Source organism: Tachyglossus aculeatus, chromosome 16, assembly GCF_015852505.1.
Source record: "Tachyglossus aculeatus isolate mTacAcu1 chromosome 16, mTacAcu1.pri, whole genome shotgun sequence".
Taxonomy (NCBI): Eukaryota; Metazoa; Chordata; class Mammalia; order Monotremata; family Tachyglossidae; genus Tachyglossus; species Tachyglossus aculeatus.
This window is the reverse complement of record NC_052081.1, coordinates 14,336,829-14,362,622: the sequence shown is the minus strand read 5'-3', so window position 1 is coordinate 14,362,622 and position 25,794 is coordinate 14,336,829. Positions and strand designations below refer to the sequence as shown.

At 43.0% G+C, this 25,794-nt stretch overlaps 1 protein-coding gene across 1 annotated transcript in view; it reads right to left on the bottom strand.

The window, feature by feature from the left end:
• HMCN1 (hemicentin 1) overlaps nt 1–25,794 on the bottom strand; it is a 296,199-nt gene that overhangs the window by 35,815 nt on the left and 234,590 nt on the right. The window contains exons 70-89 of the mRNA XM_038757640.1: nt 25,594–25,675; nt 24,112–24,248; nt 21,660–21,801; nt 20,236–20,380; nt 18,948–19,075; nt 16,294–16,450; nt 15,190–15,311; nt 14,824–14,988; nt 14,199–14,306; nt 13,140–13,277; nt 12,747–12,881; nt 11,356–11,625; nt 9,642–9,832; nt 8,399–8,612; nt 6,300–6,434; nt 5,342–5,532; nt 4,408–4,489; nt 2,467–2,736; nt 1,499–1,669; nt 1,177–1,347 (exon numbers count right to left, since the gene is read on the bottom strand). Of these exons, the coding sequence (XP_038613568.1) occupies nt 1,177–1,347; nt 1,499–1,669; nt 2,467–2,736; nt 4,408–4,489; nt 5,342–5,532; nt 6,300–6,434; nt 8,399–8,612; nt 9,642–9,832; nt 11,356–11,625; nt 12,747–12,881; nt 13,140–13,277; nt 14,199–14,306; nt 14,824–14,988; nt 15,190–15,311; nt 16,294–16,450; nt 18,948–19,075; nt 20,236–20,380; nt 21,660–21,801; nt 24,112–24,248; nt 25,594–25,675 (3,154 nt within the window). The remainder of the gene's footprint in view (nt 1–1,176; nt 1,348–1,498; nt 1,670–2,466; nt 2,737–4,407; nt 4,490–5,341; nt 5,533–6,299; nt 6,435–8,398; nt 8,613–9,641; nt 9,833–11,355; nt 11,626–12,746; nt 12,882–13,139; nt 13,278–14,198; nt 14,307–14,823; nt 14,989–15,189; nt 15,312–16,293; nt 16,451–18,947; nt 19,076–20,235; nt 20,381–21,659; nt 21,802–24,111; nt 24,249–25,593; nt 25,676–25,794) is intronic.

Sequence of the window (25,794 nt, the reverse complement as noted above, 5' to 3'; positions counted from 1 at the left end):
CTGTTTTCCTTCATTCATTCGTATTTATTGAGCGCTTACTGTGTGCAGAGCACTGTACTAAGCACTTGGGAAGTACAAATCTGCAACATATAGAGACAGTCCCTACCCAACAATGGGCTTACAGTCTAGAAGGGGGAGACAGACAACAAAACAAAACACCCTTTGCGCACAGTAGGCGCTCAAGAAATACGATTGTTGAATTGAAACCCTTTGGGGCGACAACACAAATTGAGGTAAGTCCACGTGTCCAGGAACAAATGAAATGAGGCAGGGCTAAAGAAAACCAGGCAGTGAGCGGGTCTGTCGGACATAGAAAAAAACCAGTTGCAGACAGGTACTTCTGTTTTCTTAGCCTGTGGGGAAGTTAGAAGTAAATGGGCAGGTCTGTGAGTTGTAGAAGGTGGCAAGCATTCTCGTAGTTGGGGCAAGTTTCTACCTACAGATTTAAATAAGCCTACCTGCAAGATAAATAGGAAACAATATTTACAGTAACTTGATTATTTCAATAGCTCTTTTCAATTTTTTTTTAATGTCCCCCCTTACATAATGCCCAGGAATGAATGTTCTAAGTCAGTCTTCGACTTGTTTCCTAAACAACAGTGAGAACTGACTGGCAGTTTCCAAACAGAGATATTAATGCTTTCCTTTTGGTATCTTACACACGTTACTTCACCTGACCACAAGATTGGAAAGACCTCACATATCCTGCCAGCCAGGTGGACGGGCTGGGCTTGGGATCAGAATCCCTGTTTATCCTCTATAAATCAATGGGACCTCGATGTTCTCGATTCATAAAGCCTCCTTGCCCACCACCATACACTGGGGAAGCCTTCAAGCCCATCAAGCAGGCAGGGAGGGAGAGAGGGAGGCAGAGAGGAAGGGGGTGGGTAGCTGGACTTTACAAACCATTTCTAGTGACTCCCAACACTCTTTTTCTGTGTGACCTTGGGCAAGTCACTTAACTTCTCTGTGCCTCTGTTCTCCCTCCTACTTGGGCCTGTGAGCGGGACTGTGTCCGACCTGATTAGCTTGTATCTACCCCAGCGGTTAGAACAGTTTTGGACACACAGAGAGCACTTAACAAATGCCATAAAAGAATAATAAGATAAAATAAGGGGAAAGCGGGACACTCTATCCTGCATACACCTTCGTTTAACTGTCAGATTGCATTCTCACCTGGGCAAGGCCTACTGTTGCACTTGATGATTTCTACAGCACTCCCCTCACACGGCCTTCCGTTGTGTTGGGCTGGGGGGTTACTGCAAGATCTGGTCCTGGTTCTATTCCCCTGGCCACAAGTCCTAGAGCACTCTTCCCAAGACGTCCAGCCCGACCAGTTGCCGGCAACTGGAAAAAGAGGAAAAATGTTTGTCACCCCGTGTTCTTCAAGTGAAGGGGCTGGGTCCCGGGCAACTCAGAGACACGGCACAGTCAAACTCTGGCGACCAGAAGTTCCGTTAAAAAGAGAACCCCAAGTGGTTTTAAAGAAGAAATCTACCTGGGCAGGGTTTGTTCTGACAGTTGCGGCTTTCAGTATCCGAACCGTGACAGGGTTGGCCACCGTTGGCAGGAAGAGGGTTGTTACACTGACGAATCCTTTTCTGAACACCTTGCCCACAGGTGACGCTACATGGTCTCCATTCATACCATTCTGAAAATCCTCCGTGCACTACCACAGGGGAGAAACAAAACAACAGCAACAAAAACCCATATTTCATTTACAAATTCTCAATGGAATCCCACTTCAGCTACTTCGAACGACAGGAAATCCTGAGAAGATTCAAGACCTGTTTTCTGTCAACTAAATAGTTTTGTACACATTCTTCCTCGGCGCATTCACTAACAGTCTACTTTATTAAGCAAAAGCCACTGGATTTTGGAAATTAGAAATTTCTTAAGGGACTGGCTACCACAGTGTGTAACTTCAAGTCCAAGATGAAAGGCTCCTACAATGAACCAACATCACCCAAAGCTTCAATCCTCCAATCAATCAATCAATAGTATTAATAGAGAAGCAGCATGGCCTAGTGGAAAGAGCACAGGCCTAGAAGTCAGAGGACCTGGTTGCTAACCCCGGCTCTGCCAATTGCTTGCTGTGTGACCCTGGGCAAGTCGCTTAACTTCTCTGTGCCTCTGTTCTCCTGTTCCCCCTCCTACTTGGGACAGTGAGCCCCATGTGGGAGAGAGACTGTGTCCAGCCTGAATACCTTTGTATTTATCCAGAAACTACCAAACAGTGTTTGGTACATTGCAAGCATTTAAATACCACTATCATTATTACTATCATCCTTATAATTACTAAGGGGGTTTTATTTGGACTGTGTCCAACTTGAATACCTTGTACCCACCTCAGTGCTTAGTACAGTGTTTGGCACCTGGCAGGTGCTTAGATACCACTATTATTATCATTGTTACGGGGGCCTTAGTTGCGGTGGAGTTTCCAGTCACGCTCGGGATTCAACTCACCTTGGACCGTGAGGGGAACCCGCACAAGGACTGAACCCATCATATTCCGTGCCACACATTCGTATTCAGACGTGTCCTCCTTCTGGGCTGCAGCTATCCTCAAGGAATTGTTGGGCAACATGGTCACTCGGTCGTCCCAGGGGAGCGGGCGGCCTCGGCGGGACCACGTGATGGCCGGAGGAGGTTCTCCCATCGCTTGGCAGTTCAGCATAGCTGTGCTCCCGGCGTCGATCACAGTCTCCAAAGGCTCCAGAGTAATGGTGGGGGCGCCTGAAGAGAGAAAACGTGGGAGTGTGGCTGACACAATCAATGGAGACTCGAGCGACTCCCACTGAGACACAAAAGACAACGCTCTCTGGCAGCAGTCAGTCAGTCAATCATACTAATTGAGCACTTGCTGTCTGCAGCACACTGTGCCTGGGAGAGTACAATATAACGGACACATTCCCTGCCCACAACGAGCCTACAGTCTAGAGGGAAGCAGCTGTGGTATTTGTTAAGCCCCTACTATGTGCCAGCCAAGGTACTAAACAGTGGGGTAAAAACAAGCGAATCAATTTGGACAAAGCCCCTGTCCTACATTGGGCTTACAGTCTTAATCTTCATTTTACAGTTAACATAACTGAGGCCCAGTGAAGTGACTTGCCCAAGGTCACACAGCAGACAAATGGCAGAGCTGGGATTAGAACTCAGGTCCTCCAGACTTCCAGGCATGGGCTCTTTCTGCTAGGCCGTGCTGCTTCTCTGGCAACACTCTAGGAAAAACTGTTAGACTGGGAAAAATACTCAGTCAAGAGCTCAGAACAAGGGCTTAATTCACTGTTCTGCACACAGTAAGTGCTGAACAAATACCACTGATTGGCTGATTGATTATTAGCTCCCAAAAACCAGATGCCATGATGACACAGGTTAGTGGTAAAACCTATGGTTATAAGAGCTTTCCTTCTTCCACGGAATGACTTGCATTGGGTGTCTCCAAGTACCCATAGTGAGTCTTCAAATGGTGAGGGTGATGAAAGCTTTCAACCTTTTTCCCCTGAAGTTGGAGACTTCAAAAAATCCCTTAAAACTACATTCAGACCCTGAAAAAGTTTCTCATTTACACGTTTGGTGTTACTTAATGATCTCTGAGGCGTGCACCTTTGAAAATCTCCAAAGCTATGAAATCAAATCCCCTGATCAGAGAATCAAGTTAACCTCATCAAGCAAAGGATCTACCAAAGGTTTTCAAATTGTGGTGCACCCGGTAACACATAACCCCATGTGAATATGTTAAATTCAAATACAGTCCATAAAGTCAATGGACTGTCATTTTCCTTCTTTCCTGTGAACGTAGCATCACCCTGCTCTTAGATAATAGTTCACAGTGCTTACAACTTCAGTTAAGTCTTAGGAGGTTCCATTGCTTCTGCATCCGCACACGTGGGTCTTTTTCTTACATCCCTTGTATGTGTTCAATCCTTCCCGTACCTGATATTCAGTTTCAATAACCTGTTCTCTTGTGCATGTTCTTTAAATCTTTGCATAACCTTTGGAAATTTGCAACTTCAGGTCATTATTAAATCAAATTGAGCCACACTTCCTACGTTGCAGAGGCAGAATGGAAAAATCACTGTAGTTATGCCAAGACAGTGAGTGGTCTAATCGAATGTGCACTGAAAAGCAGCTGCTTTGAAAAACGACTGTCTTTTTCTTCGAGAATGTACCTAGGATATTTCAGCCAGTGCAAACACATGCTGAATAAATGATGCTGAATACCCTTACAGATGCAATTCCAAAATGAGCGTCATCCACAGATGATTAATTATTTATGTGCCAGGCTAATGCAAATGCTTCCTGCTAGTTAATGCCAAACAAAATGGTGAAAAAATGTTTTTGAAAATGCAATTTTTAATCAACCATTCTACCCTGGAACACTATACATTTAATCCGGTGGCTTACTCTGAAGGGTTAGCATCATGCTACGTTCCACCACACCCGCATCATTTGTAGCAACACACTTATAGAATCCTGCATCTTCATTCTAGGGAGAAAAACACAAACGTGAGCAAATGTAATTACTTGGCTCTTTCTAATGCTGCCAGGCAATGTTTTTGGATCATTTTGTTTAAAAAAATCTGATTGTAAAAATGATACCCACAAAAAGGTCACAAAAGTTTTCACCGATATTGATGCTCTGCATAAAGTTGGTGCACAATAAAAACCATTGATTGATTGATTGATGGACATCAGCAGAGAACTTGCTGAGGAATACTCCAGGAAGTGAACTATTTTTTAAAATGGTATTTTTTTAAGCACTTACTATGTGCCAGGCACTGTACTAAGTGCTGTGGTAGACACAAGCTAATCACGTTGGATACAGTCCATGTCCTACATGGGCTCACAGTCTTAATCCCCATTTTACAGATGAGGTAATGGGGGCATAGGGAAGTTAAGTGAGAATTTGCAGAAAAGATGAATTTAAAGTCAATAATGTCACAATGCTTTTCCATTCAATACGCCCACATGTGGGTGTTGCGGGGTGTAGGTGCCTTTTTAATGGCATCTGTGTTAACGGCTTAATATGTGGCAAGCACTGTTCTAAGCCTTGGGGTAGAGACAAGCTAATTAGGCCGGAAGCAGTCCCTGTCCGCTTTGGGGTTTGCAATCTAAGTACGAGGGAGAACGGGTATTGAAACCCCATTTGGCAGTTGAGGAAACAGACACAGAGAAGTTAAGTGGCTTGCCTAAGGTCACACAGAAAGCAAGTGGGGGAGGTGGGATTAAAAAGTCCAGGTCCTCTGGCTCCCAGGCCTGTGCGCTTTCTCGACTAGGCCCCCCTGCCTCCCACCCACAGACACTCGAGGGCCTGTCAAGAACTCACGGGGCTACTCACCACAGTGCCATAGATGGCCAGGGAACCGTTGCCAAGTTGCCGGATCCTGTTGTTAATCTGGACAGCCGCTCCCTTCCTGCTCCACTGGATAGTGGGGTGTGGATCTCCTTTGACTTCACAATTCAAGACGGCATTGCCACCCAAGGGCTCAATCCAGTTGGAATGATAATCCCCTTTAAAGACCGGTGGCTCTAAGGGAAGAAACACAGTCATCAAGGCCTAAAGCAAATGATTAGGAGAAAATTCTAAATGCAAAAAGGAATGAAGCCCTCCCGCTGTTCATTTTATTCCCACTCTGAGGTTGGAGAGAATTATTTCCATTTTCTTTCCCAAGGGACCAAGACATTACACGAATGGCTCAATGTCAATATTTTAAGACTTCAAAATCGAGAGCTTCCTTTTTGCTTCTTGTCCGAGACACCCCACTGCTGTTACAATTTGTTAGGTGGTGAGTTCCGTTTCTGAAAAACCTCCAGAATTCCCCTGACAGCTGAATGACCAAGATCTTTCCAATGTCTTCCATAGAGAGAATTCTATTCGTGTCCGCATTGCCACTGATATTTATCACTCAAGATCTTATTTGCTACTCTTCAAAAAAAAAAGGTGTATTTATAACAAGTTAAAATATACGGGTTGATGAGATAAATTGACCAGCAGTGCTTACCAAATGCTACAACTGGCAAATTACTCTGAATTTTTTTTCAGATTTAGGGAGAACAGCACTTCATTCAAATAAAAATAATTAAGACTCTCTAGGCTATTTAGAAGTCTTCTCCAATCTTGAGATTCTCTGTGGCTAAAATATGAAAACGAGGAATTTTGGTTGTAATCCCACTTGAGAGGAAAGCGGGTCTCAAACTGTAATTCATTAAACAATAATTATTACTTTGAATGAAAATGAAACATAAAAGGCTGAAATAAAGGTGAAAATAGTGACTGGTTTTACGTTTCCACATACCTTTCACATAAACAAATCCAATAGCCTTGACAAAACCAACTGTGTTTTCTGCGGTACACACGTATGTACCAGAGTCAGTTTTGGACACTCTTTCGATAACCAATTCGCTGTGTCCAGTGACACCGTCAAACTTTGCTGTGAACGATAAATGAAGAGCAAAAGCAAGTGCCTTTTAATAACTCCAGCAAATACTGATGAAATCAAAACGTGGCTGGTAGGAGGAAAGAGTCTTGAGTTTTTCTTTTTCAGATATGGATAGGTGAGATTTAGTGATTTTCCTTGTCCAGTCAGTCAACAATATATATTGATTGTCTCCTATGTGCAGAGCACTGAACTAAGCACTTAGGAGAGCACAATAGAAGAGTAGACATGATCCCTTTACTCTGTTTCCCTCACTACTGAGGAAACCACTAAAAATTGCAATTGTGATTATCATAATAATAATTGTGGTGTTTGGTAAGTGTTTACTATGTGCCAAGCACTGTACTAAGCTTTGGGGAGACATAAAGTAATTAAGCTGACGCGGTCCCTGTCCCTAGTGAGGCTTACAGTCTAAGCAAGAGGAAGAACAGTTATACTGTTACAGAAACATTCCCACTGGGGAATTGTTAAAAGACCCCTCTTGACTCTCTCCCCATCCCCACCACCTTAACTCCTTCCCCTCCCCACAGCACCTGTATATATGTATATATGTTTATACATATTTATTACTCTATTTATTCATTAATTTTATTTGTACATGTTTATTCTATTTTATTTTGTTTATATGTTTTGTTTTGTTCTCTGTCTCCCCCTTCTAGACTGTGAGCCCACTGTTGGGTTGGAACCGTCTCTGTATGTTGCCAACTTGTACTTCCCAAGCGCTTAGTACAGTGCTCTGCACACAGTAAGCGCTCAATAAATACAATTGAATGAATGAATGAATGGTACACAGATAGATTTATGGAAGCAGAGAGCCCTCTGGTTGGCTGGAAACAAGACTTTTCACTAGGTCTGATCTTCCGCACTGTTCTCCAGAAGTGGGGATGTAGGTATTTGCAGAAAGATGAAAAGTGATTTTGGTAGCAAGGATGTGGAGAAAGAAGCTCCTAGACTGGAGACTGATCCTCTCCCAGGAAATTTGTCTTTCACAGGGCACACTCCATTTCTCTCAGTCCCCATCCTCAATTAAACAAGAGCTCCCATTATTCCTAGGGCTTTGAATGCGGACAAAAAAAATTTTCATCCTTCACACTCATGTTTATCGTTGTACTGTACTCTCCCAAGCACTTAGCACAGCGCCCTGCACACAGTAATCAGTGAAGCAGCGTGGCTCAGTGGACAAAGCACGGGCTTTGGAGTCAGAGGTCACGGGTTCGAATCCCGGCTCCACCACATGTCTGCTGTGTGACCTTGGGCAAGTCGCTTAACTTCTCTGAGCCTCAGTTACCTCATCTGTAAAATGGGGATTGAGACTGTAAGCCCCACGTGGGACAACCTGATCACCTTATATCCCCCCCAGCACATAGAACAGCGCTTTGCACATAGTAAGCGCTTAACAAATGCCATAATTATTAGTAGTAGTAGTATTATTAGTAGTAAGCACATACATTCAGTGCCTGACACATAGTAAGAACTTAAATACCATAATTATTATTGTAAATATGATTGAATAAATACAATTGAATGCCAAGAACCTGGGCTCACCATCTTTTTTTTTTTGGTATTTGTTAAGAACTTCCAATGTTCATTCAATCGTATTTATTGAGCATTTATTGTGTGCAGAGCACTGTACTAAGCGCTTACTATGTGCCAGGCATATAGTAGTAATAATAATAATAATTATGGCATTCATTAAGAGCTTACTAAGTGCCCAGGACTCTACTAAGCACTGGGGTAGATAAAAGCTAATCAGGACAGAGACAGACCTTGTTCCCCATGGGGCTTAATCCCCATTTTACAGATGAAGTACTTGAGGCAAGAGAAGTGACTTGCCCGAAGTCGCAGGGCAGACAAGTGGCCTTGGACCGGTCGCTTAACTTTTCTTAGCATCTTCCCACACGTGATAGGGAAAGATCGGGAAGGAGTTAACTTCCCGTGTATGTACGTGAATCACTTACCAGGGAGAATATTGTTGTTAAAGGTCCACGTTATTCTGGGTAATGGTATACCAGCTGCTCTGCAGGTTAACCTGAGTTGTTCTCCTTTATTCAAAGACACATCTCCGGGCAGTTCGGTAAATTCCGGGAGAACATGCACAGCCAGGCTAACGGTGTGTGCATCTTGGCCTGCAGTGTTGCTCGCCACGCAGGTGTAGCTGCCGGAATCTTCAGGCTTAAAGAGACACAACAATATTTCAGTTGTGTAGCATGCCTAGACGTTGCCAGACGTCTAAACCATTAGTGGGCGAAAACTGACTTCCGTGTCATCAAGTTTATTGGGAATTTGATCCTAAAAATGACCAGACTAAATTAAAAATGCATAAGAAGAGTACACCATAATGACCATAGCGTGACCAATGCTACATATTATATGATGTAAATCAAGCTCATCAAACATGGGGGGGCTCATGGAGAATGATGAGCGTAGTGATTGTCCTCGGTGACTTCTGACCAAGCAACTGGGGAAGGCTGGGAAGAGCGTGTCCCTTAGGCAAGGTTACATAGAAGGAGTCAGCACCTTTGCAGTGGAGAAATGGAGAATGAGGGTTTCTACTCTCTTCTGCACTCTTCTGATCTTCCTCCCCCTAATGAATCTGGACTTTGAAATCCCATATCACCTCCCCATCCACTCCCACTGCTCCTCTGGATGCCACCCACCCCTTGCTGAGCCAGTTTCATGCCTTATAATCCTCAAACCTCCCCTTACTCATTTATTTCTTTCAATTGCCCAGTTATCACTACTCCCAACCTTCCTCTGTCAAATTTGTCCCTTTCAATCCCCCGCTCAAAACTCCTAAAGCCACGGGTCAACATGGATGGGACAGGACTAGGGGAAGGGGCCTGAGAGGAGACTTTTATTTCATTCCTCAAACCCAACATGAGGAAAAAAAGGACACAGGTGGCAGAGTCAGGATGACTTACATTGGGTTTGCCAATTACAACCTCATACAAACTCAGAGCTCACCTCACAAGCACAGATCCAGGCAAAACCAGACAAAAGGAAGAGGAGACAGAATATATTTTGTTATTTTGGATCCACAGTCCAATTATCTTTAGGCCTTGCTGATTTTGTTAGTGCTCAATTCACATGCCCGGTGCTTATTTCTGTGGTCGAATTAAGGTGTTCCCCACCTCACAGCCAAACATGTAAGACAGCAACCCATTCAACCGACCGATCACATTAAATGGTCATTAGACTTACAGCTGCTTTTTCCAAAACGAGTCCTCCAAATGGCTCGGTGGTATATTTTCCTGGCATGTCCGCTAAGAGACTTTCATCTTTCTTCCAGTTTATCGTTGGGGTAGGGATCCCATCGGCCACACACTGTAGGACAGCTTGGGAATTCTCCAGGACTGTGTACCGATCCTCCGCGGTGCGGATTCGGGGAGGGACTGCAAGACGTCCGGGAATTTGGTCGTTTTATTCATTCGTACTTATTGAGTGCTTACTGCATGTAGAGCACTGTACTAAGCACTTCGGAGAGTACAACACAAAATAAACATTTGGGAGGGTCAGGGCTGCCCAGGTTCCTCATGAGAAATAACATTACAAAGGATAGTCTGAAAGATCACAATTGTGTGGGTAGCCAAGAAAATCACTGGGTCACTTGGTCTATTACCTGCCCATTTCCCTAGATAGAAATAACAACAGGAGCGACACAACACCTTTTCTCTTTAAATTAAATTTAACTTTCATAACAACCGGAGCATAAATCCTTAGGTAACATTCTTCGCCGCCTGACCTCTTTTCCTATCTCCTCTTGTGTGATCTACAATACCTTGAATTTCCTATTCTACACAAAAAATACCGACTTCAGTGTTGCTCGAGATCTCTCATCACCCAGGCCCTCTTATTTTAAAAATGAGATAAGACAGAAATAAGGTATTACTGTTTTCATCTTTCTTCTGTTCAGATACATGTATCAGACTCCTCTCCATTTCAACCTCACTTCATTCAGGGCTTAATTCTTGTAGTGTGTGAATGGTGGTCCACTGTGAATGGAGATGACATATGGCATGTGAAGTGAAGAGAAAGAGCTGCAATCCAAAACGTAATGATCAGTGTGTTCTAGTGGATAGAGCCCAAGCCTGGGTGTCAGAAGGACATGGGTTCTAATATCAGCTCTGCTGCTTGTCTTCTATGTGATCCTGGACAAGTCACTTTGTTTCTCTGGGCCTCAGTTCCCTCTTCTGTAAAATGGGGATTAAGACTGGAAGTCTCACGTGGCACATATACTCGGTCCAACCTGATTTGCTTGTATCCACCACAGCGCTTAGTACAGTACTTGGCACATTGTAAATGCTTAACAGATACCATAAACAAAACAAAGCAAAATTATCACACATGCAAGGTGAGGAAAGGACTTTTCAAAACACCTTTTTAGGCTCAGGTGTCTGTAGAGATGGTCTGAGCCCGTTGTTGGGTAGGGACCATCTCTATATGGTGCCAACTTGTACTTCCCAAGCGCTTAGTACAGTGCTCTGCACACAGTAAGCACTCAGTAAATACTATTGAATGAATGAATGGTAACATAATGATGCGCTCAAAAATGGAGGATATACACAATGTACACTCAGAGGAGACAGGTAATGATCTAGACTTTAGTTACTTGAATTTCTGGTTGTGAATTGTTCCGTACAAGCACTTGGATAGCTGTACAAATTGGAGAGCGGCCTGATCTGAGAGCCAAGTATAAACTTGGCACAGTTGCCTATGTGGTTCAAATGGCTAGCCTTATTCCCAAATGCTTCAATTAAATATTTTCACACATACAAGTATCCTTTGGAATCACTGGTCTGGACTTCCATCTTGTTGAACAGTGCTTGGCACAGAGAAAGCGCTTGACAAATACCGTCATTATTATTATTTGACACTTGGGCTTCCCCCTGCCAAGGTAGTAGCCCGGCCAACTTACCGTGCACCGTGAGTCTGGTGTCTGAGCTACTAGATCCTGCTACATTTGCTGCCATGCACGTATACTGTCCCGTGTCGTCAGGCTGGACAAACGCTATCTGTAAGGCCCCGGAGCTGAGGACCCGCTGCCGAATCGATTCCGTGACCTCTCGCCCATCTTTGTGCCAAGTGATGTCAGGGGCTGGGTAGCCCTCCGCGTCACACGCCAGAGTGATGGACTTATCCACGGCGACCACGTACTCCTTCTGGTGAGCGGCGATACCTGGAGGGACTGAGAGAGGCTCCCGACGTGAAACCCTATCTCCAGGTAGCGTGCGGATTTGACACACGCATTTTCCTCTCGCACAATTTCCTAGTTTAGGCAGTCAGCCTGGTGGTTGGGGCCTGGGTCTTTCTTCCGTTCTCTTCAGAACTCGGTGCACTTTTTAAACCCAGTGTTGTCAATAAGTCCATGCTCATGGGTTTGTGGGGCATTAAAAAATTGGTTGAGCTGCTGAATATTGTACATATTTATTACTCTATTTATTTTACTTGTACACATCTATTCTATTTATTTTATTTTGTTAGTATGTTTGGTTTTGTTCTCTGTCTCCCCCTTTTAGACTGTGAGCCCACTATTGGGTAGGGACTGTCTCTATATGTTGCCAACTTGTATTTCCCAAGTGCTTAGTACAGTGCTCTGCACACAGTAAGTGCTCAATAAATATGATTGATGATGATGGATACTGATGTGGGATGGTATAGTAGTGCTCGGCACATAGTAAGTGCTTAACAAATACCATCATTATTATTAATAGTATTATAGTATTGGGATGGTAGGATCATCCTGTGCTCCCTCCTATTTAGATTGTCCCATGTGGGACCTGATTATCTTGGATCTTTGCCAGTGCTTAGTACAGTGCTTGGCACATAGTAAGCACTTGACAAATGCCACGGTTATCAGTAAAGTACTCCCAAATGATTCTGATCGGGAATGCATTATTTCCAAAATGATACTTTCCTAGACTTTCTGGACCTAGTGGAAAGAGCAAAGGCCTGGAAATCAGAGGTCCTGGGTTCTAATCTCAGCTCTGCCACCCCCTACTCTGTAACTCTGTGAAAGCTACTTAACCGCTCTGTGCCTCAGTTTCTTCATCTGTAATATGGGGATCCAATACCTGTTATCCTTCCCTCTTAGACTGGGAGGCCCTTTAGGGTGAGGGGCTATCTGGCTTGATTATCTTGTGACTTCCCCAGCCCTTAGTACAGTGGTTGTCACATAATCGGGGCTTAACAAATATTATCATTATTATTATTGGGATGGACTCTCAGGGGCTGTCCATCCTCATACAGGGTTGTCTTTGCACAGGCGACCTTAGAGTTGTGAAAAACAAGATGAAATCTGTGGCATACCTTGAACTTTTAACTTGATCTTCCCCAGTGCTGTACCAGCTGGATTCTGAGCTACGCACATATAAGTCCCAGCATCCTCTACAGTGGCCTTACTGATCTGCAAGCCACCATTAGGGAGAGCGGTGTAGCTTCCTCCTGGAGAAACATTTTGGAAAGAAAGAACCCAAAGGTTAGGCAGCCTTTTGTGAATCCTTCCAAATCTCCCCATTTTAGATTGTGAGCCCACTGTTGGGTAGAGACTGTCTCTATATGTTGCCAATTTGTACTTCCCAAGCGCTTAGTACAGTGCTCTGCACATAGTAAGCGCTCAATAAATACGATTGATGATGATGATGATGATGATGATGATCTTAACTGCAAAGAGCCACAGTGGTGCAGCTGGAGGATCCTTACCTGTGGTGAGGATGCTGATGCCCTCCTTCTGCCATGTAATGATAGGACTAGGGCTTCCCGTCGCATCACACGGCAAGAGAATGGGGTTGTTCAGAATCACATCTAGATTGCTTGGCTGAGCCTGAATGACTGGCGGCTCTGCAGAAGCAAATACCACAACGAGATCATGGCACGTGCTTTTCTTGGTTTAAAAAAAAATTAATACGGTATTATTTGTTAAGCGCTTACTATGTACGAGGCACTGTTCTAAGCACTGGGATAGACACAAGCTAATCAGGTTGGACATAGTCCCTGTCCCCTGTGGGGTTTACGGTCTTTATCCCCATTTTACAGATGAGGTAACTGAGGCACAGGAAAGAACCGTCTATTGTAGTGAGCAAATTAACCTTACAATTAATTGCCATAATTAACATATTAATGTAACTGATTGCCAACTCCATAATTTGAAAACATTGATACCTCCAGAGAACAGCATCGACAACACTGCCTGCTCAAAGGTTTGTGGTAGAGCTGATTTCCAGTTGAAAAGCAGCAACGGTATGTAGGAATAGTCAGGGTAAAGAAAATTCCAAAGGAAAATGACCTTTGAAAATATAGGGCCAATCTGTATTCACGTATAAGTTTTTCAATTCCGCAATCTCAATCTAAACATTTGCAGGAGTAAACTGGTCTAGTGAATAGAGCACAGGCCAGGGAGTTAGAAGGACCTGAGTTCTAATCTTAGCTTGCCACTTGTCTGCTGTGTGATCTTGGGCAAGTCATTTCACTTCTCTATGCTTCAGTTCCCTCATCTGTAAAATGGGGACTGTGACTGTGAGTCTCATGTGGGACGGGCACTGTGTCCAACCTGATCATCTTGTATTTACCCCAGCACTTAGCACAGTGCTTGGCCCAAAGTAAGTGCTTAAATACCTCAAAATGAACAAAACAAAAATCTAACCAGACAGATTTTCAGCAAATCATTTAATTGCATCAGGGAGGCTCCCGGGTGGAGGTCGGGGGGAGGGCATTAATTCCCAAGAGGGAGCCAGACACCGACTAGGTTAGAAACTTTCTTACCCTGAACACGAAGGGTCACGTGTCGGTGAGCCGAACCGGCGGCATTCCTGGCTACGCAGGTGTACCTCCCTGCGTGGTCTAACCGGGTAGCTGCTATTTCAATGGCTCCTGGAGAAGAAAAGAATCCCACGAAGTATGAGAGATTACCACGTTGGATAGTAAAATAGTCCAAAACCAAGAAAGCCCTATAATCTGCCAGAGACACGAGCCATTACCTAGTCAACTGAATTTAGCTGGGGAATTATCAAGGGATTTTGGAACTGCCCTAATGGACAACTTGGACAATCCAAGCCAAGCTGGATGCTGGGCCCATCTATGTTTGGTTGCTAGCCCCTAAGTTGACTCATCATTCTCTCATTCTCTGTCTCAACTCCACTTTCTGTCCCTCGCCATCCCCTTTCTCTCTGTCCCTCTCCCCCCAATCTCTCTCTCTCTGTCCCTCTCTCCCCACCCCTCTCTTTCCCTCTTTTATTCCTCCTTAACCCAGCCCAGCCCCAAATGGGTAGATGTGCACCTGAAGTCTATATCTGGCTGCCAGCTGAATTAGGTCACCCATGCCAATTTTCTTCACAATTTAACCCGGAGAGGAGAGTGTGAAATGACTTGAAATTGCAGCTTACAGTACCTGAGGTTAGAACTGTATAACCATCTCCCCGGGGAAGGAGTCTTATCCCGTTCTTGGTCCAGTGAACTGAGGGAGCTGGGACACCTGAAGCTGTACAAGTCATCACTGCTGGGGATAGTTTTGTGACCACGAGATCTGTAGTCTCATCAGCTATGGAAGGAGGAACTAGAGAAAGCGAGAGCAAAACACAGTTATTAAGATGGACTGATTTTCTGAACAGCGACATGCGTATCTTTCTTCCTTTTGCAATAGGAGAACCACTCCGACAGGACAATACTAAAAGTTAAGCCCATGAATTGAATGATAAAATGATAGAGCCCCTCTAAACGATTTATAGGACATTAGTCTAGTTAACCCCAAGTGTACCTTGAACAAGGAGATGCACCGTTCTCCGATCCTCTCCAGCATCATTCGACACGAAACATTCATAGGCAGCGGTGTCGTCCACGGAAGGAGAAATAATCACTAGAGACCCTGAAGATAAAATCCTAGAAGAGATATTTGAAGTTAGGGAGATGTGTTACCAGTTTGTCAGCCATTTTCTAGGCCAGTGATATTCACTGAGTGCTTACTGTGTGCAGAACATTGCACAAAATGCTTGGGAGAGTACAATAGTGTTGGCAGGCTTGATTCCGGCTCTTGAGGAGCTTACACTCTAGTGGGGGAGACGGATGTTAAAATAAGTTACAGATAAGGGAAGCAGCAGGGTATAAGAACATGCACATAAATGTTGTGGGTGTGAGGAAAAGGTGACTATCAAATCAAGGCCTCTCTTTACTGTGCTCTGCACCCGATAAGCATTTAATAAATACCACTGATCAATTACTCCCAGAATGTCTGCATATTCAGAAGTTAACAGCTTGCAAAAAGTTGAGAGGATTCATAATGCGTGAGGTTGGAGGTTGGGATGGAGAGTCTTTTGTTTTCCTCTTAGATGCTCAGAGTTCAACCTCTAAGAGCCACAAATAGCTACCAGAACACCGTTTACTGTAAATGCTGGGAATTCTCAATAATTCATTCAATCGCATTTATTGAGTGCTTACTGTGTGCAGAAAACTGTACTAAGCGCTTATTCACCTGGGTTGCTTGTGATAACAAATAGCCTTAGTCAGTATGGTTCTTTGCTTAGATAGCAACCATTAAATTTGGCACAGCTTATAAAATGATGTAGGAGGTTGGAATGTCAACCACCGCAGGTGGATTTTTTTAATGGGGTTTAATATACGATGCAAATAAGTGTCCAATTTCATATTTTAAGTTGAAAGAGGAATCATTGCTTCCAGAAGTAGACAGAGATTTTTTTCCCCTCAATGTACGATGCACTTTATGCATACTTTTCCAGACACTCCTTGGTACTTTTTCAACGCATTTCTTAGTTTGCAGCAACCATGAACATCACTTCATTGTTGTCTTTTTCCAGATTTTGTTAGTAAAGGCAAAAACCAGGGTTAAGGATGAACTGTTCTTTACCTGTATAGGTTCTGGTTCTGATCCAGATTAAGGTGGTGGCCATTCTTCTTCCAGGTGACTGTAGGTTTTGGGATTCCAGTGGCCTCACAGGCCAGAGTGGCTTGAACATTCACTGTTATTGTTTTGTCGGTAGGTCCAGGAGCAATAGATGGAGGAACTAGAAACATGCGTCAATAAACAGGAAGAGATCAATTCAATAAGCCATACAAAAACATACCATTGTAGCTTCACTGAGTGTCTAACAGTTGATTAATTAATTAATGATGGTATTTGTTAAGTGCTTACTATGTGCCAAGCACTGTTCTAAGAACTAGGTAGATTCAAGGTAATCGGGTTGTCCCAAATGGGGCTCAGTCTTAATCCCCATTTTACAGATGAGGTAACTAAGATACAGAGAAGCTAAGTGACTTGCCCAAAGTCACACAGCTGATACGTGGTGGAGTTGGAATTAGAACCCACAATCTCTGACTCCCAAGCCTGTGCTTTTTCCACTGCAACGCACCAGATCCCCTTCCCACAAAAGACGGAGAAGGGGGAGCTAATACATTCACTATAGCATTAGTATTTAAAGTATTTAACAGGGCTGATCATTTAACATCAAGTCAGAATTGTCAGAAAATTCTGACAACATTTTTAATTAGACTCAGCATCCACTAAGACCCGTGTTTGTGTGTGTGTGTGTGTGTGTGTGTGTGTGTGTGTACACATTTAGGCATCTCTTACTACCAACTGTGTTGTACTGTACTCTCCCAAGCTCTTAGTACAGTACTCTGTACACAACAGGCCCTCAATCAGTGTCACTGATTATAGTAATCATCCTGAATTCGACACCACGTACAGCCTCGCAACTATTTCTTCCAGTACCATGTTGTTGCTGTAACTGGCCAGATCATGTTCTTGGAAAAATGTGCTGTCATTATGGCCTATCCAAAATGTGTAGGGAAAACACACGTCTTGATAGAGCTTGGCACATAGTAAGCACTTAACAAATACCATCATTATTATTGGGGGTATTAGGGTAGAGAACACCAGTAGAGAAACAGAGAGTCCCCTCTAGTGATTGTACACACGTATGCAGGTGAACGACATTAGATCCAAAGAGGAGAGGGTTGCTTAGTACTATCAAATCAATCATATTTATTGAGTGCATATTGTTTGCAGAACACTGTACTAAGCACTTGGGAGAGTACAATATAACAGACTTGACAGATTTGTTACCTGCCCACAACTAGCTTACAGTCAATATCAAATAATCCCCAAAAAATAAGTGCAGGAATAGATAAAAAAAAAAAAACTGAGTTAGGATTCATTTGCTGTAGACAATTATTTGAGGATGTACATGTCGGCAACTTAGGAGAACTGATATTTAAGGTTAGGATCATTGAGCAGTTAAAAGAATACAACTTGATGGGAAAAAGACAACATGATTAGTATTTCATATCTGGAATGCCATGGTTCCATCTTAGGCTGGACATGTAAGATTTGGACAGGGGGTTGTGGGGAGGGAGGGAGGGAGAAGGGGAGGGGGGAGAGAGAGAGAGAGAGAGAGAGAGAGAGAGAGTGCACGCAAGCAAAAGAAAAAAAACAAGATGATCAGTGGAATAAGGAAGTAACTTGTGAGGCCACACAATGAATAAAGACTCTTCAGTCTAGGACACAGACCTCAGTAGGACAGATTATTAATTAACTGGGGTATTTGTTAAACTTCACTATGTGCCAGGCACTGTTCTAAGTGCTGGGGTACAATGTAATAAGATCAGACAAATTTCCTATCCCAAATGGGGCTCACCATCTAATCAGGAGGGAAAACAGGTGCTTAATCCCTATTTTACAGATGAGAAAACTAAGGGCCAAGGGAACTAAATGACTAGCCCAAGGTCACACAGCTGGCAAGTGGTGGTGCTGGGATTAGACCCTAGCCCCCTGACTCACAGGCCCTTGCTCACAGTCTTAATCCCCATTTTATAGATGAAGGAACTGAGGCACAGCCAAGTTAAGTGACTTGCCCAAGGTCACACAGCAGATGAGTGGCGGAGCCAGGATTAGAACCCATGACCTTCTGATCCCCAGGCCCATGCTCTACTATCCACTACACCATGCTGAGCCACTACAGTGGCATAATGAGTTGCCTTATAATAGTACAGTGCCCTGCACACAGTAAGCGCTCAATAAATATGACTGACTGAATGAATTCCCACTGTGTTTTGAAGTAGAGTCAAATCTGTTTTGTCTGCATCGCTGTAATTAAATTATTTTAACAATGCCATTACGTTTGCAGGAAATATGGGTTTACACCCCTAGCATTTGTCCCTAACCAGATGTGAGCTCCATGGGGGACAGGGACTGTGTCTCACCAGAACAGCATGCATCTTTCCCAGCACTGCCGGGAACATAGTAAGTGCATAATAAATACCATTAAAAAAATGCGTGAGGTTGGGAGAAGCCCACTAGCTCTTCATAAGAACAGTGTTTTGCACACAGTAAGCCCTCAATAAATACGACTGCATGAACGAAAATGTGACGTGTGTTCTCACGCAATTGTGGGTGTCAAAAGGATGGCATGAAAACTTCAGGAATTTATGGAGAGCTCATTTAACCCTAAAGGAGTCTTGACTGTGGGTTACGTGCTTTGCTTTTTACCAAAAGACACTTACCATGGACCTGTAAATCCATCCGCTTGCGTTCGGTCCCGGCCGCGTTGGTTGCCATGCAAAGATAACGTCCAGTGTCAGTGATGTGCGCCGAATCGATGTGTAGGAATCCCTTCTCAGAGATGGAATATCTAAAACCAAACCACAAAGGAAAAAGTTAGTTTGGGCCAAGAAGTAAATCTAGCTCATGTGGGGCTGGTGGGGACACACACTGGCTCTTCATTTCCTTTACCCTGAATTGAAGACAATCTTAAGTAGAAAGAGCAGTAAGCTCACTGTGGGCAGGGAATGTATCTGCTTATTGTTGTATCAGACTCTCCCAAGCGCCTAGTACAGTGCCTCTGCACACAGTAAGTGCTCAATAAATATGATCGAACAAATGAGTGAGTTAGTTAAGCTTCTCTTACACCCTGCCCTGGTTATGCTCATTTGCAGCAAAGAATGGGGATGAATAAACTGAATGGCAGATGGGTTTGGTAGGATGAACTCCTAGAGCTACAGTTCATGGATATGCAGTGGTAGTTTGTCTTTAAACACTCAATTAGGCATTCCCTTGGACTTGGTTATCCTTGCTTCAATTGCCCATCTGCTATCCTACAGTGGGGGAGAGTCCTACTTTCAAATACAATGGTAAGGAAAAAATTGCGTTGGAAGATGATTCCAGAATTTCCATTTCTAGATCTCCACTGCCATTTCACTTTTCTCCAGAATCACTACCAGGTTGATAATAATAACATAATAATAATAATAATAATAATAAAATACTTGTTAAGCACTTACTGTGTGCAAAGCACTGACCTAAGTGCTGGGGTAGATACAAGTTAATCAGCGCCAGTCCTGCATGGGGCTCACAGTCTAGGTAGGGGGGATGTAGAATTTAATCTCCACTTTAAAAGATGAGGTGGCTGAGATACAGAGAAGTTAAGTGACTTGCCCAAGGTCACACAGCAGACAAGTGGCAAAGCCGGAATTACAACCCAGGTTCACTGACTCCCAGGTGTGGGGTCTTTCAACTAGGCCACGCTGTTTTCCGAGGCCACTAATTAGACCTCCTCAGATCCACTGTTCTTTTAGATCAATCCCCTTCAGGGGGAGGGTCCATGTTTACTCTGGAAGCTCCCAGGGCCACAACATATAAAGCCAACATCTCAATTTGTCCTGGGGAATGTGACGCTGCCTTATGTGAGTGCTTTTGTTAGTGTGGTTGGCCTCTAATTGGAAGCACTCAGAGATACCTGGGTTTCCAAAATGCCATAGACGATCAACGAGGTTTTATCAGCCACATTATTACCTGGCATTATCTCCAGTAATAATAGCTCCATCCTTTCTCCAGGTAATTCTTGGGGTTGGGACACCTTCCACAACACACTCCAGGACGGCTGACTTATTTAAGTGAACCGCAAGACTCTGAGGACCACCTTTTATCGTCGGAGCAACTGAACACAACACAAGAAAGGCAGAGGCAAAAACAGTGACCGGATTGATTCGAAATCTTGTAAAATAATGTCAAGCCTACCAGCTTGGAGTCGGTCTTGGGGTTCTGTCAACAGCTGATTTATATTAAGACCAATACAACCAGTTGTTAAGTATTAAATTCAAGGGTGTGTTTCCAGGACTTTGCAAGCCTGAATATGGGAAGATGAAAGTTTAACATCTGCGATATTGTGCGCGAAACCTGGCTCATTAGAGTGAGGTTTCAAGAAATACATGCTTTGGTCTGATGTAAATTAAAGATGCTATTTGGTATTTCTGTTTGGCTAAATAGTTGTCCAAGAACGTTAACGCTGGCAACAATTCTTTCCTAAATAAAAAACAGAAAGTGGGATGACAATGAAATACACATCTGCGATTAATATAACCCTTGCTGGCTTATTTGCTTTATTACAGTGAGTTCATTTGGGAAAAAGAAACCAGAATCCTCATCTTGGTATTAGGCATGGAAGCTGAGTCAGATATCCACTGGAATTATAACACTCCTTCCCTTAAATGTTCTTACCAACTCTAAGTGTCTACTGGACTTTGCACCCTTCCAAGTTTACCTGAATTTTCTCTAGTTTTAAAGAAACCAAGTCCTCTGATCACAAAGCTCATGAACAGCAGTATGTTTATAGCTTATGTCACCTTACTCCTGCCTTCCAGCAGTGAGTCATTATCCAAACAATAAGGACTTTAAGAAGACTTTAGAGATGACCCTCACAACTGGAGATGCAACGTAATGGCCTCGATCCCAGATCCCTATCCCAAACATTTCAGGCAGAGGGAACATTGGTGGAAATGTTCCCCAAATGATAACTCTACCTGATGCTGGGTCATACCTTAGATGACCTAGGTTTTTAAGTGATTTAACAAGATCATCTTGAATGCTGTCATTAATATCTATGTGTGTGTGCATAATGTAGTTATGCATTATATATATATATATATATATATATACATATATATATATGAAATAGTTATGCATTAGAGAGCTAGGATTCAGTTGATTCCATTTCTGAAAATGTACATTATAAATACATTAGAGAGGTTTAATATCTGTAGAGGTATGCATCTCAAATTATCCCCTTTTAAGGCAGGTAAAATATCTGCAATTAGAGTACACCCAAAAAATCACACCATCTGCCTCCCCCCACTCCAATCCAATCCTGATCCCTCTGAATTCTCCCAGACATACTTGGCTAAAGTTTAAAGCACATAGAAGTAGTTAATCTTCCTTACCATGAACAGCTAGAACAAATTCTCTGGTAGTCCTTCCTACAATGTTACTTGCCACACAGGTGTATTTTGCTGCGTCTCCCAGATCGGCATTATTGATCTGCAAATATCGGCCACCAGACAGGATACGGACTCGGGGAGTTCCCTGAATTCAACAAGCAGAAATCAGTATTTCCAAATCCGCCACGCTGTTCCTACTCAATCTTCTTGTACTACCATCAGGACGTGTGCTGCTAATCAGCAGAGGGCGGACGTAACAATTTTTAACATTGTGAAAGAATTTTGATAATAGGGAAATAAGCCCAGGGCAGAGAGGAGACTTCTCACAGGCAAGATTTCCCTGTCACCACTGTTCTTCAAGGCACGTTCTAAATTAAGAATATATTTTTTAAAAAAAATCAGCGTTTTAAAATCCATCAAAATTATTTTCCTCCTGTTTATGAAAAAAATTGGATTTATACCCTTTATTCATCCTACCTCAGCCCACAGCTCTTATGAACAAATCTGTACTTTATTTTAATGTCTGTGTCCCAGACTGTAAGTTCCTTGTGGGCAAGGAATGTGTCTACTACCTCTATTACATATTGTACTCTCCCAAGCACTTAGTACAGTATTCCGCACAGAGTAAATGCTCGATAAAGGTGACTGATTTCTTGATTGATTACTGATCCACAAAATAGTCATAAACAATACTACATCAGTAGATGAAAATAATTAATCAATGCTATTTATTGAGCACCTATAGTGTGCAGAAGACTGTAGTGTTTGGAAGAGTATCATAGAGATAGTAGACACGATCCCTGCCCTGAAGTGGCTTGCAAAAATATGGTATTAGTCCTACAAGTTATAGTTTAATTTAATGAAAATTTTTATTTGACCATTATATTTCTTTTAGATCTGCACGTCTAAGCTGATGCTATTTTGCAGATGAACGGAATGCTTTGATTCAAATATTCTTATTACTTATCTCATGCATTCTGACTCCATTCTCTGGAATAGCTACAATATTACTGTTCCCATTTAAAGATGGGGAACTTAAGGCCGAGAAGATTAAGTGATTTGTCCACCGTGACCCCGCAAATCAGAGAGAGAACCAGAATGAAAACCCAGGCCAGTCTGAGAACTCTCAGTCCACTGCTCTTTCCACTAGGCAACATTGCCACCTAGCAAACCACTACTGGAAACTCTCAGAATAACTTCAAAAGTGTAGATACTTGCTCTCAATACCAATAAAAACTAAAGAAGGCACCTTAATTAGGATACCAAGCTATGGAAAAATAACAAATGCCTCCAGGAGCAAAATAATGAGATGTTGCTAATTATCATTGTGTAGAATTGGGACTGAAAGATTCACAGATCACTGCAGCTGCGAGAGAGTCAAAGAGCTAGATTCATTATCATTTTATTCCCTCCATGAAGGTATTAACTAGAAATTGGTAGCCTGCAGTACCGAACAGAGACTCTTGAAGATAGCTAATGAAAATTGGACCACTTTTCAATCCAAACAGCCAAGCAAGGGGCAATCTACAAGTGGCCCCCACTGATTCCAGATGATCTAGAATCATCTGGATGGTTAGATGAGAAGCGGCGTGGTTCAGTGGAAAGAGCGCAGGCTTTGCAGTTAGAGCTCACGGGTTCAAATCCCACCTCCGCCTCAAGTCTGCTGTGTGACTCTAGGCAAGTCACTTAACTTCTCTGCGCCTCAGTTACCTCATCTGTAAAATGGGAATTAAGACTGTGAGCCCCATGAGGGACAACCTGATCACCTTGTAACCTCCCCAGCGCTTAGAACAGTGCTTTGCACATAGTAAGTGCTTAATAAATGCTATTATTATTATTATCTACCCTGGGAAGTCTTGCCCAGGATTGGTTCATTTGTTCTTTAGGGTCTTTGGATGCCTGGTTATTTCCAGGCACCCCCCCCCCCCGCCCCCCCCGACCTCCAGTTAAAGAAGTGGAAGGGTTTTGTTTTGGATTTGGGAGGGGTTTTTTGGTATTTGTTAAGCACTTATTATGTGCCAGGCACTGTACTGAGCAAAGGGGTAGATATAAAATAGTCACACTGGACTGAGTCCATGTACCACATGGAGCTCACAGTATTAATCCCCATTTTACAGATGAGATAACTGAGGCCCAAAGAAGTAACTTGCCCAAAGTCACTTAGGAGACAAGTAGCAGAACTGGGATTAGAACCCAGATCCTTCTGACTCCCAGGCCACTGGCTAGGAATCCTAGGTGGGACCCGCATCCTAGGGCATCCTAGGGCCCCCCCAAAATGAAGCTGGTGGACAGGTGTTGCATGTCCAACTGTCCAGAACACTTGATGCCTTGGTTCCACTACTCTGAGCAAAAGCCCAATCGGGTGTTCCAAAAATTATAATGAATATATAAGGGGCTGGATATCACTTACTATTTTAGCATCTCGGTTCCCCTGACGCTAAACTGGGAAATTTACCTGTAGTAAGTCTCCGTTCTTAAGCCAAGCAATTGTAGGAGGGGGCACAGCATCCGACTTGCACTCCAAAATAGCCTGTCTGTTTTGCAACACTGTGACGTCCTGAGGTTCACTCGTTCCGGCAATATTAGGGGGCACTGTATTTAAAAAGAAACACAAGAGAAAGCTACAAAGGAGGAAGGACTGTGGAAACATACAAGAGCATTTTCCATATGTCCACAAAATACCTGCTCCAGACCAAAGTCAGGAATCAAAAATTACAGTTGTATTCGTAGGGCTGGGGTCCATATTACTGAACCAAAATCTTGAAAGTCCGATGCATGTTTAATAGCCACAAGGGTAGCACATGCTCTTTAAATGGGAACTCTCCTTAATAGCTTTCTCCTAGATCCCACTGGAGCTCTTCAAACTGAGGAACTGTCTTCGTATAGGAATGTTACCAGTGATACATAATGAATTAACTTCACTTAAATTATCTTTAGTATTCCGCCAGCAATGAAGTGAAAAATTTACATTTAAGTGATTAACCCATGAACAGTTATCCCCCATTATGACATTCTTCCTTTACTGATATTACTATCGAATTTTAACTCCATTTATCATTATCTAATTATAGCAATTTGAAAAGTGTTGAACTTACATAATAGGCAAAAAGTCTAATTCAAAATCTTTCACTATCAATCATTATAGTTATTTCATTATTTCCAGTCCCCTAAATGATCATGCATTTACATTTGTGGTCCATCACTTTTTTCACACTGCTTTTTTTCCACCGTTTTTATTCAGATTAAAGGCACTTGCTTTCCTGTAGCTAACACCAAAAGTATAAGACAACTTGATTCGCTTGCAGATGTAGGTTGCCAACATTCAGGAACAGCTACTGTGTCAGTCAATCAGCATCTTTGGTCAACTGAACAATAATGCAATGAGGGCCGCTGGCAAAACAGTTAGCCAGAAGCCCCCTCCCACCTCTCTCTCATCCCATATTTATTTTCTACAGTTAGTGAGGCAGCAGAGAGAGAAAAGGGGACTAGGCTGGGAAGGAATGGCCTAGATCCATACAGATGCCATAGAAATGGCAGTTAGCTCATTTCAGCTCTGTGCCCCCTTTCCTTCCAGGTAACCATGATTGCCACTGTAATTCCAAGGGGGAATGAAATATCTCCAGCCTGCCTGTTCACAGACACACTGGTGGTTTCAGGACATATTTGAGAAAGTGCTCGTGGTACCAAGGCCAACAGACACCTTCAGTGAAATGACAAGGAGGGAAATTAAACCAACTTTTAGTCCCATCCAGCTCCACTCTCTCTCACTTGCTACCCAATTTCTGACCTAGAAAATGCTAAGAAGGCACTAGATTCAAAAATGTGTAGTGCCTAACTGTATATGAAAAATGTGATGTAGAACTGATTTAACCTGTGTCAAGATTATGTCTTTATTAGAATTTCCAGAGATTACTGTAGGACTTTCACCCAAACTTACCATGTACTTTCACTAAATATTCTTTATCATCGTCTCCGGCAAGACTGGATGCCAAGCATGTATACCGTCCTGTATCTTCCACCTACGAAACCCAAATGATTTCATCACAGAAAAGTATCAGAAGTAGTTGAAGGAGGCACTGGTCCTTTCTTTATGATTCCAGATGAAAGATAGAAACTGGATTATGGTTGATAGGTCATA